The sequence below is a fragment of the Alligator sinensis genome, unplaced genomic scaffold, assembly GCF_000455745.1.
Source record: "Alligator sinensis unplaced genomic scaffold, ASM45574v1 scaffold2187_1, whole genome shotgun sequence".
Classification (NCBI taxonomy): Eukaryota; Metazoa; Chordata; order Crocodylia; family Alligatoridae; genus Alligator; species Alligator sinensis.
The window spans coordinates 7,169-25,230 of record NW_005843849.1 but is presented as its reverse complement, the minus strand read 5'-3'; the positions used below and the strand labels follow the sequence as shown (position 1 = coordinate 25,230).

Sequence of the window (18,062 nt, the reverse complement as noted above, 5' to 3'; positions counted from 1 at the left end):
TGGTAAAGTGTTTCTATGAGTCCCATCTCATGGAGCAGCAGAGAACACAGTCAGATGAGTGCCCCCACCTCAGTCTTGACTGCAACAACAGCTTCATTCAGCTATCTCCGCTTGTCCATGCTGGGCAGAAACCACACCGCTGTGCTCAGTGTGGAAAGAGCTTTCGGCAGAGGGCTACTTTGGCCCAGCATCAGCGCATCCACACTGGGGAGAAGCCCTATCACTGTGGGGACTGTGGGAAGAGTTTTGGGCACAGCTCTGCTTTTGCCCAGCACCAACGTATCCACACAGGGGAGAAGCCCTTTCACTGTGGGGACTGCGGGAAGAGTTTCAACCGCTCCTCCAACCTCCGTGCCCACCAGCGCCTGCATGCCAAGGAAAAGTCACATCCGTGCTCAGAGTGTGGGAAGACCTTCAGTAGTCCATTGCGGCTCCGCTCCCACATGAGTCTCCATACAGGGGAGAAGCGGCACCCCTGTTCAGATTGCGAGAAAAGCTTCAGTAGCCCAGCACAGCTGAGCGTCCACCGGCGTGTGCATACGGGGGAGAAGCCCTACCAATGCGCAGAGTGCGCAAAGACCTTTGCCCGCCCAGACCTCTTCCAGCTCCACCTGCGCGTGCACCGGGGGGAGAAGCCATACCACTGCCCAGAGTGTGGGAGGAGCTTTGTACGCCCGTCCTTTCTTCGGGAGCACATGCGCCTGCACACGGGGAACAAGCCCTACCAGTGTGGGGAGTGCGGGGCGAGCTTCCACTACCCCTCACAGCTGCGCATCCACGAAAGCCTACATACTGGGAAGAAGCCCTATGCCTGTGCGGACTGTGAAAAGAGCTTCAATAGCCCAACCCATCTCCAAGTGCACCAGTATGTGCACACTGGGGAGAAGCCGTACCATTGCGGGGAGTGTGGGAAGCGCTTCAACCGCCCAGCCTATCTCCGTGTACACCAGCGCATCCACACAGGGGAGAAGCCATGCCTCTGCAGGGAGTGTGGGAAGAGCTTCAGGGATCACTCTGCTCTCAACAAGCACCAGCGAACCCACCGGCCAGCCCCTTGCCATTGACATGGGTTGTCTTGTGCAAGCTCTCACATCAGCTCCCTCCCTACACTCTGGGGGGGTTTACAAAACACTAAATGGTGAAGAGAAAGTCACTAGGGATTCATTATTGACTCTGTCTCACCAGACAAGAACAAAGGGTTACCACATGAAACTAGCGGGCAGTCAGTTTTAAAACTAACACAAAGAAGTTCCCCCCCCAAGCATATCATTAAAGCGTGGAACTCATTGCCACCAGATGTGGTGGAAACTGAGAGTTTAGCCAGATTCAAACAGGGATTGGACACATTCTTGGAGGAAAGGGGCATCAGGAGCTATTGAGCACAGGGGTTAGGGATACAGCCTCTGAATCAGAACTTCCTAGACCTTAAATTGTGGAGGCTGCAAGTGAGAGGAACAGTAGAAAAAAACCCTGATCATACCCAGTACATTCTCGTTTTTAGTATCCACTCTGCTGCTGTGTGACATAGGAGATTGGGCAAGATGGACCTGTGGTCTGACCTAGGAAATGGCAATTCTTATGTGCTATAAAATGGGGTTGGGGTGAGGTTTGGTACCTGACCTGAATTCCCCCCACCTTTGCATTTTGCCGGATTTGCATTGGCCTTGAGAATGTGAGTGTTTTCCTGGGAGTCTCCTAAATGTGTTGTAGTTGAGGTTTGGGCCCACAGCAGAAAGTGGGCTCAGGTCTGTTTTTCAGGGGCTTGGCTTCTTCCAGGTTGATTGCTCAGGAGTCTTGTAAATGTTCTGTAGTTGGAGTTTGGGCTGCAGCTGGAACAGAAGAGACAAGTGGGCTCAGCTGTGTCAGGGGTTCCTTCCAGCTTGGTTGCCCATGTTGTACTTAAGGGTGCCCTTTGGCATTGCCCAAAGCAGGGATAGAGAAGCATTCTTTTGCTTTGGGGAATTTAGCACTGGTTTTGTTGGGGGAGGGAGAAGAGTTAGGGGTGCTTTTTTGGGGAGTTGGTAGAGGTGTTTTGTTTTTTTTTGTGGGGGGGGACAACTGAAGCTTCTCTGCAGGAGAGTTGAAAGAAACACTTTGGGGAGGGGATATGGGATCTCCCCTGAGCTTGAGGCAAGGTTCTGCAAATGGGCGGGAGGGAGGGAGTGTCAGGGATTGTAGGGATGGGGTTCAGAAAATGTCTTGTATCTGGATGGGCATTGCAGCTGGGAGGTATAGTTGTGTTGGCTGGGGGGGTGGTTAATTGTGTGCAGGGTGATGGGGAGTTGGGAGTTCTCACATGTTGTTTGGGGAGTCCTGTTTTAAGGTAAGCCTCACTGAGACTTTTGACTAGGACAGGATGTAAAGGAAATCAGTAAAGAGCTGGAGTCACTCCAGCCAGGCAGGGGGTTTTCCCTGCAAGTCACTGCCTGAAATTCAGCTTCCCCAGGGAGAGATTCCGGCTGCCTGCTCTATGGAGTGTCCACAGTGCAGTGATAATGTCAGTGCCCTTGTGTAGACAGCCTAGGGCAGCAGAGGAGGGAGCTGCACCACTTTCCTTGATGATGTGGGTTGAAGCAGACAAACACTTCTCTGCCTTCAGGCACTTTGCTGGAACAACTGGGTCAGCTGGAGGATGGGAAATTCCATATCCCTACCTGACCTAACCATTCTGGAAAAACATCAATGTCTCCATCACCTGTTCCACTCTTCTTTTCCCTTTCTAATTGCCTTAAAATACTCCAGATGATAACCTGCTACTTCCTCAGCACCCCTGACACCCCTGAAGCCCCTCCATCATCTTCCCCTCTTTCCCAGCATCCCTGATTCTCTTCACAACCCCTGCTCCTCGCACCCTCAAAGTCCACTTAAGCCCATCTTCCTCACTGCCCCCAGCACCCCAACCATTCCTCCATGCTGCACCTCCCCACAGTGAGCTTGGCCTGAGTGGGGTGAATAGTTTCTCAGACTCAGGACCGAGCACGTATAGGGAGGATGTGGTGTATGCTTGTGGACACATTATAGCCCTTGCCATCTCTCCTGACCTTAGCAGAGGAGAGTAGAGTGGACATGGGGGTTGGATTGGTACAGACTGGGGGAGAGGCTTTGCCTTCTGTAGTAAGAGCACAGCCTCTACCTGGGATCTCTGGAGCATATATTAACTTTTTGCAGCAGCAGTACATTGGCTACTGTGGTTCCCCTGCTTTACCTGTGACAGGTTTAGGTGTGATGTCTTGTGTTTGGGTTGATGGTAGTTCTACAAAGCATTTAGATGATGGATTTGTATAGGATGGTTTGGATAGAGATGACCCTGCCTCAGGCAGGGGGTTGGACTAGATGTGACCTCTGGAGGTGCCTTCCAGCTTGGCTTCTTTACAATCCTATGATATATGTATATAAAGAAATGTTAGGAATGTATCTGGTGGGGGGCGGGGGGAGTAGAACCACTTATGGGGAGACTGGGATTTATTTGAGGTATCTGTGGGGAGCAGGAAACTGCAGAATGCATAATCTTTGCAGTGATAGGTTTGGATTGGTGTCGCAGTGTGGATGCTTGGGGGATGGGGAGCTCTAGGGGGTCCTGGTGTGGCTTCAGAGGCCATGAAGACTTGACTTAGAGAGTGGGAGGCATACAAGGATCTTTGATCACATTTGTAGGATTGGTTTTTTCATTGGGGCTTTTCTCTGCTGTCTTTTTTATCTGCATCCTCTAGCACAGACTTTTCTTCGCTCCCCCATTTTTTCTCTGGGAAACATTTTCCATGCATCTCCTGGCTGTTTCTTTGGCCAGTGTCAGAAGCATCTTTTGAAGAAATTCACTTCAATCTTTGTTACAGATACAACGTGGTGTGCATATTGGATTCATTCATGCAGGATCCAGTCCTAGAACTCAAGGGACAGGACAGCTCATGGTGGGAGAGAGCAAAGGGCCTATTATCGCTCAGTTGTGCTGAAACTTTGAACGCTCATTTTTATTTCTTCTGTGTTTCCTCTGAACAGTTTCTGACAAAATCCTTTATGGCTAAACACTTGGGGGTATCATTTTCTTTTCTTTTTCTTTCTTTTTCTTTTTCCTCTTTTTTTTTCTTTCTTAGTTTCTTTCTTTTCTTCTTTTTTTTTGGGGGGGGGGGGTCCCAAAGAGGTCGTTCTTTTAAAAAGATGAAGAAGCTTTCTTTCCAGACACCATAACCCAGAATATTGGAAAAGGTTCAAACGAGATGCATCGATTTTTACATTTGTCTTTCTTGGGAAAATGAGGTCCTTTTCATTTTATCTTTACCAGAGAAATAGTTCCCTGAAAACTAAATTGAAGAACAATCATTGTAAAAATCAATCGTCATGGATTGCTTGTCTAAATATCAGAACTATGCGACCCAAGGTACCATGTTCCATAAAACAGTTTTTTTTAGACTCCAAAAAATTTAGATGGAGAAAATGCTGGGCACTTTTACTTTTTTAGCAAAAAAGAAAGCTCTACTTTCATCCCCATCAGGGAAAGGGGCAGCCAGGAGGCGGGCCAGAAAGGGACACCAGGAATTGCCCTAACTGAGGAGTGTGCTGGGCTGAGGGGAGCTATTGCTGGCCTGAAATTGCCCCTCCTCTAATCACAGCTGTTTCTGCCCCATCCCCTGCTCCGCCCCCCACAGTGAGGGGGCAGGTGGGGAGCTGGGGCAACTGCCACAACTCTGTCCTGTCCCCCCCAGAAGGAAACATACGGTGGGGGGACACTTCCACCCCCAGGAGAGCCTGGGGTATTATTTTCTACTCTGAGAATATTTTTAAACAAAATCTTCCCTTTGTTTTGCTGCCCCCTTTTCAGCCTTAAGGGGTTAACCATCACTGTGAGGTTATTTTCTAACTGCCCCCTTGTGAGAGTGCTCCCTGGGGAGGGGGGTGGGAGGGCAGTTGGATGTATATCTTTACCTCAGGTGGGAGCGGGGTAAGAGCCTCATGCTGGGGGGACACCAAGGGAAATGGCTCCCCCGTGAAGAGCGGGGCATCCCTTGCAATGGACCTTAATATCACGGGTCTGCAGACAGTCCTAGGCTCAGAGCCTACAAAGATTATTTCTTTCATGCTGCCCCTGACTGGGCCGAACTGGGAGGACCTGGAGCTTTGTATCCAAGAGAGCATTTCCTGACCCAGACAGGGTTCACTGCTTTGGCACGCGTGGGTCTGCTCATCCCAGCTCCGTTCAGCTCAGCACTTTTCCCAGTTCAGGCCCATGCAGTATGCCCCAGCCTCTTAGCCATCAGAGGCAGGGACCCTCGTTCAAGACATGGCCCAGCCTCCTCACCCCCATTGTCTGGGGCAGCCCACTGCTGTGGGACCCTGCTGCTAAGCGGGGGGGCAGGGTTGCCCATTGTCCTCCCAGAGAGCCATGGGTCAGGACACCTAGTTCCAGCACCAGATACAGCCAGCTCTGAGGCAGGGTGGCTGAGGAACGGCCGCATATAACACTGAATGGGGAAGGCTTGTCCTCTGTAGAGGCAGTTAGCTCTGAGGTAAGGACACTGGGGAGCAGCCGTCTATAATGCTGCAGTTAGGGCTTGCTAGCTGTAACGTAGCTAGCTCTAGAGCAATACAACTGGGGAGCATATGCATATAACAAGGTGCACTGGGAATAGCCACATGAGGATGCCACTGAGATGCAGCCAGTAGGGCTGTGCAAAATTTTGCTGGCCGTTTCATTTTGACACTTAAGACTCATTTCGAGGACAAAACAGCAAAATTGAAGCGAAATAAAGGCCGTCAAAATAGCTTTGAAACAAAACAAGACTAGTTGAAACGTTTCAACCATAGCGCTGGGGATGGGAAGTCAGTCCACAGTCCATGAATTGCTCTTGCTATCCCATATCCAGACCTAGTTCTGGAGCCATGCAATGTTCACAGAGCATCACTTAACCCCAGCCTCTTTTGAGCCCTGCTCCACTGAGACCAGGCTGACAGCTCCCTTTTCTCCACTGGGTACCACAATGTGGAACAAGATCAACTTGCACCATCCCTGCCCCTCTTGTTGCTCCATGGCTTTGTGACGCAATGACTGGTGCGTGGCCTTCCTGCCTGAGAAGGGCATTTAAAGGCTGTGATGGATGTTACAGCCTCCAGGCCTATTGCTGCAGTTCTTAGCCCTAAGATGACTGGGGGGGGGGGGGATTTTATCAAGAGAAGCCAAAGCAAGTTCCTCCAAACTAGATGACAGCTTACTGAGATATTATCCATCAGACAACATGACACAGAGCAGCTATATATAGCAGAAAATACACAGATGTCCTCACTGCCTGGTCATGAGGTCTCAGGCCCCCATGGTTTGAAGCAAGTTCCAGGCTCCCATCCCTCTGCCTTGGTGTGAGAGAGTTCAGGTTCAAATCTCTGTATTCCCACCCATTTATCTGAGAGAACGATCTCAGCCAATGGACCAGGGAAACTCAGTCATGACTTGTGACCATTATTCTTTCCTGGGGTCTTCTTATTAGCATGGGGCATTATCCCTGGCCTGTGTATTTCAAGTCCCTTGAAACTATCCCTTACAATCCACTTCTCTGACATGCTTATGGTTATGAGTCAGACTGTACTGCAGATCACAGGGTCTGGGAGGAGGAATGTAGTCCAGTACAGCAAAAAAAAGGGGTGAGGGGCATTCAGGACTCCACAACACAGTTTAGTCAAAAATCTTTTATTTACTGTCAATCAGGTGGTCGGTCCAACTGATGGGATACAGGCAAGAGCACACAAGCCTAAAGCTGTCCTGAAAATAGGTATCTTGAGACATCCATTACTTCTTGATTCATCCTACTGCACAGTCACACATTTGTATGCAGCTAGATAATATTCCTTTCTCTTCCCAAAGAATCACTGAAGAGCTCAGCACCATAGATGGAGAAGGAAGTCGAGAGCAAACACCAAGCAGAGATTTTTGCTGCATTCCAGCAAGGAACAAGATCCCAGGGGTTGCCTGTGGTAGACAACTGCTAGTTCAGAGGCAGATGGAAACAATCTGACTGCAGGGGAAGCTGTAGGTTCAGTCTTAGGTTGCCCTAGCCCTTGGCAGCCACTCTACCAACCTCACTGGATGCTGTGGGAAAGCTTTGGAATCTAGACACATGGACACAAAAGGAGTCTTTACACATGCTGGGGGGAAGAGCTTTTAATTAAGGTGGCTCAACAAATTTTAAAGCACCCCTGCTGGCATTTTGAAATGCAGGGATGCTGGATACACATGATGCCAAGGCTGCTGGTACACTCTAATCAGAATGTTCCAGCTGACTCATTAATTGAGTCTACTCAATCTGCTTGATTGATCAGACTCAATTAACTGGGTCTGCTCCAATGAATTCTAATTAAAATCAGTTGGAGCAGGGGTCAGGTATGTGTACAGGTACATAAATACACTCCAGCTCTGCCCATGGTGGCTTTCTCTACAATGTTTCCCATTGGTCTGGCACGGTCAGAGAGACAGGCTGAGATCCTGAGTCTCAATACGTGGCTGAGACAATGGTTTAGAGAGGAGGGGTTTAGGTTTCTTAGGAACTGATGGACCTTTTGTAAAAAGGGGGAGACTGTACAGGAGGGATGGTCTCCACTTGGGCCAAAATGGGACCAAATAGCTGGTGTGTAGCATTAAAGAGGTGATAGAGCAGCTTTTAAACTAATACCTAGGGGAAAGCCAACAAGTATGGAACAGCACACGGTTCAGATTGTCACTTTCTATAAGTGAAGCCATAAACAGTGGGGATAAGAAATAGGGAGGGAATACACAGATGAAACACAAAGACCAGCATGAACAAGTACATTTACTGAAGAAAAGGTCACATACAAGTATCCAACCAGGCAACAAGAAAAAGTATGTGCACCTTTAATGCCAGAAGTCTTAAGTTTCAAAATGGGGGGGACTTGAATACTTAGCAGTAAATAATGATATTGACATAGTAGGTATCTCATAAATATGGTGAAATAGGGAAAATAAATGGGATACTGTAATACTAGGATTCAAATTATACAGGAAAAACAGAATAGGTTGTAATGGTGGAAGAGTGACATCTACGTTAAAGACTGCATCAAATCAAAATTATCAATTTTTCAATGGATAAGAGAGGTACCACAGAATCTCTAAGGATGGAAATTCTGGGTTTCCATAGAACAAAAAAAAGTACACCTGGGATATCCTATTGATCTCTAGACTAGGATGGCAGCAGCAAGCTAAAAATGCTAAGGGAGTTGGGAGAGGCTGTGAAAGCGGATGTTAATTATCCACAAATAGACTGGGTCTGTCTTTCCTCAGGCCAGGATGCAAAGACCAAATTGCTTAATGTTATAAAAAACTGAGTTCTGGAGTACTAGGCTTGGAGTCTACAACAAAGGCCACTCTTGACCCAGTCCTAAGTAGTGGACAGGATTGGTGCAAAGGTTTAAGTGTTACTAAGCTACTCTGCAATAGTGACTACAATGCAATTGGACTTGACATCCACATCATCCAAGGGATGTGAGCAAACAGGGAACAATAAACAGGACAGTTTGCAAGCAGTTTGCTGGAGGCAAGAGGAAGAAGAGCAGGAGGAGCAGGCACTGGATCCTGCTCCTGGAAAGTAAGTGATCTTGGTCTGTTTGGTGAGCTGGTTGTTTGGGCTGGGGCCTCTGAGCAGTTGGCGAGTGCTGCTCGCTGAGTGATTGCTGTCTGTGCCTGTCAAAAGCCTTAATAGGGGGGTGGAACCAGCCCAAGCCAAAGAGCAGCTGAGGAAAGCAGCTGAGGGACAAGGGAATAGGGGAGTACAAACAGGGCAGCTTGAAAGCAGTTCCCAGGTTAGTTTGCCACCCCACTTTTTGAAAGCCTTTAGAGTAAGTTTCTCCTTTTAATCAAGAGTAACTAACCTAGATATCTAGCTGGAAAAACTTAAATAACTTAAATAATGTAGCATTTATATCTTGGCTTACATTTCAATACTTGAGTTTCTTGTTTAATATGTAGCTGCCATTAGGGCAGAGTACTGTTGAACAACAGATGAATCCACAAGATCTACATGTTTAATCAAAGGGAACCAATTAATAAAAGCATCTCTAAAAGACCAAGCTAAGTTTTTATCACTTAAAGAAAAAATGCAGGTAGAAGTTCAAAATGGGCACTACCTAGTTCATTGTACCAGGTGTAGTATGTATATATAAATCCCCTTATAAATTCATGGTGCAGCCACACTTTGAATACTGGGCCTGGTTCTGGTCCCCACACCTCAAAAACGAGATAGAAGAACTAGAGAAGGGCAACAAGGCTGACTAGAGGTTTAGGGGGGGGGCTTCCATATGAGGTGAGACTAAATAGGTCAGGTCTGTTCATTTCAGAAGAGCTTGAGCAGGATATAAGGGTTTTCAGAATAGTAAATGGTGAAGAGAAAGTAAATGAGGATTTATTATTGACTCTCTCACCAAACAAGAACTAGGGGTCACCACATGAAACAAGGCACTCAGTTTAAAATGAACAAAAGGAAACTCTTTTTTACCCATTGTGTAATTAATTAATTGTAGACTAGGATCAAGGTGTGGCAGGTGAGAAAGTGAGGTTAGAATGAGAGAGCTGGAATAGAAGTAAAGTGTGATCATCAGTAAACCAAAAAAAACCACTTAAAAAAGTCCACCATGCCAATATGTAACTTTAGGAAGGGAAATTACATAAAAATGAGGAAATCAGGAAAAAAGGAGTAGTAAAAAAGGTAAAAAGCCTGCAGGCAGCTTGGAAGCTGTTAAAAAAAAAAAAACCATATCAGAGGCTCAGGAATAGTGTATACCACAAATCAGGGTACCAAGGGATTCAATAAGACCCCCTGCATGGTTTAATAGGAGAGTTAAGGAAGCCATTCAAGACAAAAAGTCATCCTTCAAAGAAATGGAAGGTGTGCCCAAAAGAGGAAAACAGGAAAGCCCACAAACTGGCAGGTCATGTGTAAGTGTAAAATATGGCAGGCCGAAAAAAGAAAAATTGAGGAGCATCTCAAAGATGCTAAAGTTAATAATAATAAAAACTTTTTAAAAAAATACTTCAGAAGCAGGAAGTCAGCTAGAGGGTCAGTGGGACCATTAGGTGATTGAAGTGTAAAAGGTGCACTCAGGATGATAAGGCCACAGCAGAGAAGCAAAGCACCAGTGTTTACCACAGAAGATACTGGGGAAATCCCCATGCCGAATCAATTACAGCATGGAACTTGTTGCCACCAGATGTGGTAGAAGATGACAGTTTAGCAAGATTCACCGAGGGACTGGACACATTCTTGGAGGAAAGGGGCATCCATAGCTATTGAGCACAGGAATAAGGGGCACGACCTCTGGATCAAAACTTCCTAGACCTTAGAGCCTGGAGGGTTCAGTGGGAAAGGAACAGGGGGAAGAAAACCCTGGTCAGACCCAATTCACTCTCCCTTTCCACACTGCTGCTGTGCTGGGCAAGATGGACCTATGGTCTGACTTGGTATGGTTCATGGCAGTTATGATGTCCTTAGGTTCCAGAAATATTCATGCTTTCATGACCATGAAAGCAATATCTGGACCTTTATCAAGAGGAGGGGAAAAATCTCATGATTCTTATGTTACTCCTTTGCTTCTCATCTCCAGGGCCAGTACAAACCCAGCACCTGGTGAATGGGGAAGTGGTGGCATTTCAGGCTAGGTGTCAGGCTTCCCTTTCCTGAGAATGGCACCTGGGACTACAGGTACATAGGGCATACTGAGCACTGCCCTCTCCGAGATGGGGCTTGCTTGTACCACAGCAGCAGTCTGAGGTTTGCTGGGCTTACAAAAAGAAGCCAAAATGGCAGCCCTTGTCCCTCAAGGAAATATTCTGGGAGGGAGGATTTGCAGCTGATGACCCACAATAGAGTACAAGATCTGGGGAGGAAAGTGAGGAAAAAAACTGCCAGAAACTGTCCTGTGTGAGTCACAGGGATCTCATCTGTGGGTGCGCTGGTGCTTGGTGAGATCTGAGCTAGACCTGAAGTGCTTCTTGCACTTGCCACAGCCATATGGCTTGTCCCCTGTGTGCAGATGCTGGTGGACACGGAGACTGGATGGGTGGGTGAAGCTCTTCTCACACTGAGTGCAGCGATAGGGCTTCTCCTCAGTGTGCACACGCTGGTGGGATTGGAGGTTGGACAAGCGGGTGAAGCTCTTTGGGCACTGAACACAACCATACACCTTCTCCCCTGTGTGCAGACGCTGGTGGGACTGGAGATTGGACAGGCAGGTGAAGCTCTTCCCACAGTGGACACAGTGATGGGGCTTCTTCCTGGTGTGCAGATGCTGGTGCACTCGCAAGTGGGATGGGCTGTTGAAGCTCTTTCCACACTCCAGGCAGCATAGCTTCTCCTCACCATGGATGTGCTGGTGCTGGATGAGAGCAGAGCTCTGGCGGAAGCACTTCCCACACTGGCTGCAGCGGTAGGGCTTCTCCCCAGTGTGGATGCGCTGGTGTACTTGCAGTGGGGAGGCTTGGTTGAAGCTCTTCCCACAGTAGCTGCAGTGCTAGGGCTTCTCCCCTGTGTGAATGCGTTGATGGATGCGGAGTTGGGACAGGGAGACAAAGCTCTTCCCACAGTCCTGGCAGAGGTGGGGGCGTTCACCTGAGTGCATTCTCTGGTGGGTGATGAGACAGCATTTATATCGGAAGCTCTTCCCACAATTGGCACAGGGGTGGGCTGTCTCCTTCCTGTGGGTTGCCCCATACACCCTGAGCTCCTCTGGGTCCCTGAAGCGCTCACCACACCCCGTGCATGTACATAACACCTCTCCACTGCCCTCGTGGCTCCTCAAGTCTCTTTGCCCCTTGAATCCTTCCCTGCACTGAAGCTCAATTGGTCTCAGTCCACATAGCACAGGAAACTGGTTTCTGGCTGGAAACAGCTCTGAGGTGGCAGGCTCTTCAAGCAGAGTTGAACAGCGGCCTTGTGGTTGTCTTCTGGGACCTGCTGGGAGAGAAGGAAACTCAGATTAGCCTCAGTGCTTCTGGCCAAGGGAAAGATGTGCTATTCTCCTGTGTCCCAAAGCAGGGTTGGGCCTTGGCAGTTGGGTACCCAGTGAAAATAAGGGGTCTAAATTCAAATAGTCCCAATGCTGGGATGGAGGAACTAGGGTGTCCTCTAGTTCCCTGGTGAATTTTGGGTCGAATTTCCCAGTGGTTCTGTCCAAAACTGAAGCTGTATCTGAATGGGGAGAACAATATCACTTCAGACCTCTCTTTTATACCCTGATCATCCAAAGGCCCAAGTGACTCCCTGAAGACAAATATGGGATATATGTACTGGCATGGGATCTGAATGGCTCCATGCTCTCCAGAGCTGAGGGGGAGACCAGAAGCAACTTCTTGAAGCAAGAATGAAGCAGTCTAAAGGCTTGTCTACACCACAGACATGGTGGGACATGGAGAAGATGGCTGCCATCCTCTAGACCAAGATCTTCACCTGAGAGGCACCTTGGGGATAGAACCCGCTGCTTACTCTTGAGAACTTGATCTCTGGTAGTGCCGAGAATGGTACCTGAGGACATGGGTGCATGGGGCATGCAGAGCACTGCCCTCTGAGACAGACCATTGCTCTAGTACAGGCAAGCCCCAAGGGCAGATGGGCTTACAAAGAGAAGCCACAATGTCAGCCCCCAGGGAACTATTTTAGGAGGGGAGGATTTGCAGCTGATAAGCCAGATCTGGTATGAGCTCTCCAGCTCTGAGCTGGAAGGAGCATAGTTCTGCTTCTTACCTGCTTGTAGGGGAGGGTCTGGTCTGGTCTGGTTCAGAGAATGAGCCCACAGAGCACTGCTCTGCTAATGTGTCCTCTGTGTCAGAGGACTCCGCACCAGGACAAAGGTCTTGGGGGTTAACCTGCTCATGGACTCTTAAGTCTCAGGGTGCAGGGCTGCTGCCACTCAGGGCCCCAGAGATGCATCAGAAAGAGGGAGATTCTAGTGCCAGTCATGAGGAGTCTCTCACAGGGCATGAGTGTCTGTGAATGTCCAACTGTACCAGGGAGCCACGTGGTGGGTAGCAGAGCCCCAGCCTCTATAGCCCAGTCCCTTGAGTTTCTGTCCACCACAAGAACTGCCATGGGACTAGACAGGTCCCAGCATGCCCTTGACTGGAACATTAACTTTTCCATTGCTGACCAGAGATGGATATTCAGGCTCATGGTGCTCCATGGAGACTAAATCTGTGCCTAATATCAAAGCATCAAGTGAAACATTGGCCCTAAACCCGCATGACTTCCCTGGGGGTTGAGCTGGGCCCCCCTCCCTCCATTATGACAGTGACTCCTACCAAGGTACCTGTGGCTCAGTCTGCAAAAAGGAGGATAATAATAGGAGATATTGCTGAACAGGTGAATCTGGATAGCAGCCTCCTACTTAGGGGAGGAAGAAGGCAACAGTTGTCAGTGCCCACACCATTGAATAGCAGGGAATGGGAATACTCAGCTGCCTGGATGAGACAGATCAGGGTAAGCTCTTGGAGGTCAGTACATGAAGGTCAAGCTCAGGGCTCATTTCCAGGGGTCCAGCTCCCAGTCCCTCTGGTACTGAGAAGTGCTAAGAAGGTAGGGTTGGGAGAACTGACTTGACTCACCTGGGAACAGGCCCTCAGACAATGTGCTTTCTCCAGGGTCTTCAACATCACAGACCCAGAGCTCCACTTCCCCTCCCTGGATGCAGTTGATCAAGTCTGGTGTGGGACCTTGATATCCTGTGTGGGGGAAATGCAAAAAGGGCGGCTATGTCTGGTTACTCTCTATACAGTGTCCACCTGGGATTTGGTGAATGGATCCAATGGAATCAAACATTCTAAGTGGACTTGAAGGGACAGGAAAGATGGACATTTAGCATCAAGGCAAAACCACCCCAGACAGAATGATAGAAACAATCTGTAAACAGCATTTAAAAGCAAATTTGTTAAAGTTTTAGGACAACTAGAGTACACAACGCTAGACTTCAACATAACCACCATCCATCATGATATAGTGTTCAATCTGATAGTCCAACTCCTTGAAAACATTTCCCAGTTGCTCTTGAGTTACTGCACTAATTACATTGGTGATCCTAGCCCTAAGTTCCACCAAAGAACATGGTTTTGACAAGTAAACTACACTTCTAACACGTCCCATAAAAAGAAGTCCACTGGTGACCGGTCAGGTGAATGAGATGGCCAAGCAATTAGTCCACCTCTGCCTATCCACTTCTCTGGGAAAACGTCATTTAGGAACTGTCATACATTCAGAATGTAGTGGCATGGAGCTCCATCTTATTTAAGAATAAATTAATGATTACTTATGAAGTCTGGCATTGTATACTCTAGTTGTCCTAAAATTTTAATAAATTTGCTTTTAAATGCCGTTCACAGATTGTTTCCATCATACCTACAACCTAAGTTATTAAAGTTTAAAAGTGCATAAGGACTTTATGAAGACCCTGTACTAGGGAGAAGAAAGAGAAAGCTTTGAGAGCAAGAGCGATACACACACATTATATATTATATACACATATATACACACACACACACACACACACACACACGTGTGTGTGTGTGTTAGATACACAATTCAAAAGAAAGAGTTGACACATATATGGATACATCTTATATTGTTATCAGATTAACTTCAGGCCAAGAACTAGAAATGGGCTTATTCTCAATGATGGTTTGCAATGACAACTTTTGAAAGTGGAAAGAGTCAATGACAGTGGGATGACAATAGAACTTTATATAGGAGCAAAAAAGTAATTTGTTTCAGCAGTGTATAGAAAAGGATGTCGACCCACACGTGACCAAGATAGGTCTGAGGTGCCTTCCAAGCAAGATGCAGTGTTCTAAAAGAATGATTATGCAAAGACTTTAATATAGCTTTTACTTTTTAATTTCTAAACAGGGAACTCTCTTCAACTATTGTTATTCACTTTGTAAGCAGGCTGGTTTCCCCTCTGGGCTTCTTGGGGTGGGGCAGGGGTTAACTCCCTGAGGAATTTCTTAGCCAGTCCACACAAAAGCAACAGTCTTTAAACAAATGCAACTGGCGGGGCCTGGCCCAGACATGAGGGGACCCCTGTGGCTCTGGCCTTAGCAAAGCAGTTTGGCCCTTCCATGGTGGTTTTGCCCACCCTGTGTCTCTGCCTGGCAGCTTTCCTTCAAAGCTTGCTCCCCTGCTGCTCTTCTCTCTGGACTTTTCAATCTCCCCAGGAGCCCCTCCCCAACCAGCAGCCTCCTCACAGTTGGAGCTACTCAGCAGGGTTGGCTGCCCCCTCTTGAGGGGACAGGCCACCCCTTTACACTGTTCCCAGCAGCTGAAGCAAGTCCATCCCTGACCTCCACTGCTTGTTTCTGTATCTTGAGTGTGGAGGGCAGTTGAGGCCAGCTAGGGGCATGCTGTGTTGCACTGCGGAGCAGTTACAGCCTTGCCTGCACCTGCTGTATGGACTGGAGAGTCTGTGGAGATGAAGTAGGGCATGGGACAGCTTGGGACCCAGAGGGTGGGTGAGAGGGGACCAGGGGGCTGCACTGAGTTTAAATACTCTGAGGGGATGGGGAGGGCTTGGTGGGGTGTAAGGTGGAGCTGGGGCATGATGGGAATAAATCCAGGCAGAATGCAGTGGATTCGTGGGGGCAGTGTAGGATTCAGTGGGGCATGAGGGGGATGATGGGAGCTGATGGGTTTAGGACACCGTGGGGTGGGGCTGGGCATGGGAATATGTGGACTAATGGGGGACAGAGAAGAGCCAGGAGATATTTGAGGTGACACAGACAATGCATGAAGGGCAGTGGGGGGGAGGGTCACAACATGGTAGCATTTATACTTCCAGCGAAAGGAAAGAGGCTGGATTTCAGAAACATAGACTTCAATAAATTTAGGTGTTGGTGGGCAGGATCCCTTGGGAGGCAAGTCTGAGGGATGACATCCCTTGTCATGCATCCAAAGGTGCATCTCAAGCCGGTCCAGAGAGGTGATACTCCCCCTCTATGCGACTTTGGTCAGGCCGCAGTTGGAGTACTGTGTCTAGTACTGGGTGCTGCACTTCAAAAGGGATGTGGCCAGCCTGGAGAGGGCTCAGAGGAGGGCCACCCGCTTGGTGAGAGGGCAGCAGGACAGGCCCTACGAGGAGAGACTGAGGGACTTGAACCTGTTCATCCTCAGCAAGAGGAGGCTGAGGGGGGACCTGGTGGCTAACTACAAGCTCATCAGGGGGGATCAACAGCAAATAGGTAGAGCCCTTTTCTCCCCAGCACCACCCGGGCTGACAAGGAACAATGGTCATAAGCTGATGGAGAATAGGTTTAGGTTGGAGATCAGAAGGCAATATTTTACAGTTAGGGTGGCCAAAAGCTGGAACCAACTTCCCAGGGAAGTGGTCCTCGCCCCTACCTTGGGCAAATTCAAGAGGAGGTTGGACGATCACCTGTCTGGGGTCTTGAGAACCCAGCATTCATTCCTGCCTGTGGCAGGGGTCAGGCTAGATGATCTGTTCAGGTCCCTCCTGACCCTAGCTACTATGAAACTATGAGGGGAAAAGGAATCCAAGTGAGCTGTGGGAAGGGTGCGGGAGCAAAAACTATCCCGTTGCAACGGAAGATTAGGACCAATGTTCCCTCTAAGGTGTAGCGAGCCATGAGTGCACTGCTTTGATACGTTCCCAACCGAACAGGCCAAAGGCTAATTTATCGTAACCAAGCTAATTTATCCTTAAAATAGCCCTCCCTCTGAATTGAGATATAGATGCAAAGTGTTATTTCCTTCCAGATCTAAAGCCATTCAGAAAACAGCAGCTTATTCATGGGTGTAATTAGAACACTTGTCCAACTCATTACTAGAGTTAATGGTAAATCGAAGAAAGATTCAGCACCCCAATTCTCAGTAATTTGTGGATTGTTTCCATCTTGTGACTGGTGTCATTTCATTTTGCTGCTATTACAGATAAAGACCTTTTGCAAATTGAAACAATCCAAACTGGAAGGAAACAGCAATGAATGCTATCTGTACACTGCTGGGAGGAACGGTGTGGGAAAGGGCTTGCTAGTGGGGTCAATAACCATGTTCTAGTACTATATTAATTGTCTAGGCTCTTTGCTAGCTTTGCATTTTGGAAGCTCAGTGTTCCCAGCCTCTGATACCTCCTGTACCTGTTCCCCAGAGCTGGAGGAGCCCGTACCACCTCCCAGCCCCCACCCCAGTCCCCGTCCCGCCTTGGGGAGCAAGGGGGCACATGGTATCGAGGCTGGGGAGCAGAGCAGTTCCCCAGCACCAGCCCCCAGCCCCAGCCTCACCTCAGGGAGGAGCTGCTGCCTGCCCCACATGAGGAGCGAGGAGCTTACCTCCAGTAAGTGTCCTGCGCCGGCCCCAGTACCTCCGCCATGCTCTGTGCCCAGCTCCTCTCCGGGTGAGTGCACAGTAAACAGTTAGTGCGCGGCAAGATTTTAAATTGTGCACGGCTGCATACGTGCGCAGCTTAGAGAGAACCTTGATTAGAACATGCAACAAGAGACTAGCTTGGCTAGACGGCCATCTCCTAAACAAATGGAAACTCAAAAAAGGAATCCTACCAAAAGGTGGAAACTTGATCAGATTACTAGGGAAGAGTATAAGAGTTTTGCACAGATGTGCAAGGGAAAGACTGGGAAGGCCAAAGCATGACACAAAACTGTGGGGGGAAGTGGACACGCCGGAGGGCAGGGAACAACTACAAGCAGACCTGGACAGGTTGGACAAGTGGGTGGAAAACAACAGAATGCAGTTCAACAAGGAGAAATGCAAAGTGCTGCACCTAGGGAGGAAAAATGTCCAGCACACCTACAGCCTAGGGAATGACCTGCTTGGAGGCACGGAAGCAGAAAGGGATCTTGGAGTCCTAGTGGACTCCAAGATGAACATGGGTCGGCAGTGTGACGAAGTCATCAGGAAAGCTAATGGCACTTTATCGTGCATCAGCAGATGCATGACGAACAGATCCAAAGAGGTGATACTTCCCCTCTACGCTGGTCAGACCGCAGTTGGAGTACTGTGTGCAATTTTGGATGCCGCACTTCAAGAGGGATGTGGATAACCTGGAGAGGGTCCAGAGAA

At 48.5% G+C, this 18,062-nt stretch overlaps 2 protein-coding genes across 7 annotated transcripts in view; one reads left to right on the top strand and one right to left on the bottom strand.

Moving 5' to 3' along the window:
• LOC102372868 (zinc finger protein 501-like) overlaps positions 1-6,989 on the top strand; it is a 12,482-nt gene extending 5,493 nt beyond the window's left edge. For 4 of the 6 annotated variants that reach the window (XR_003092424.1, XR_003092428.1, XR_003092427.1 and 1 more), the window contains 2 exons: positions 1-1,672; positions 6,692-6,731. The exon at positions 1-1,672 is cut by the window's left edge. Coding sequence is in view for 1 of the 6 variants with exons in the window: in XM_025195786.1 (XP_025051571.1) it covers positions 1-1,064 (1,064 nt within the window). In the remaining 5 variants the exon portion in view is untranslated. Of the gene's footprint in view, positions 2,137-6,691; positions 6,756-6,847 lie in introns of those variants that run through there. The other 2 variants (XR_003092425.1, XM_025195786.1) reach the window with 2 other exon arrangements.
• Positions 6,990-10,926: 3,937 nt separating this feature from the next.
• LOC102373299 (putative zinc finger protein 56) overlaps positions 10,927-18,062 on the bottom strand; it is a gene marked incomplete at its 5' end in the record, with an annotated part of 12,906 nt that continues 5,770 nt past the window's right edge. The window contains 2 exons of the mRNA XM_014527687.1: positions 10,927-11,450; positions 13,586-13,702. Coding sequence (XP_014383173.1) covers positions 10,927-11,450; positions 13,586-13,702 — 641 coding nt within the window. The remainder of the gene's footprint in view (positions 11,451-13,585; positions 13,703-18,062) is intronic.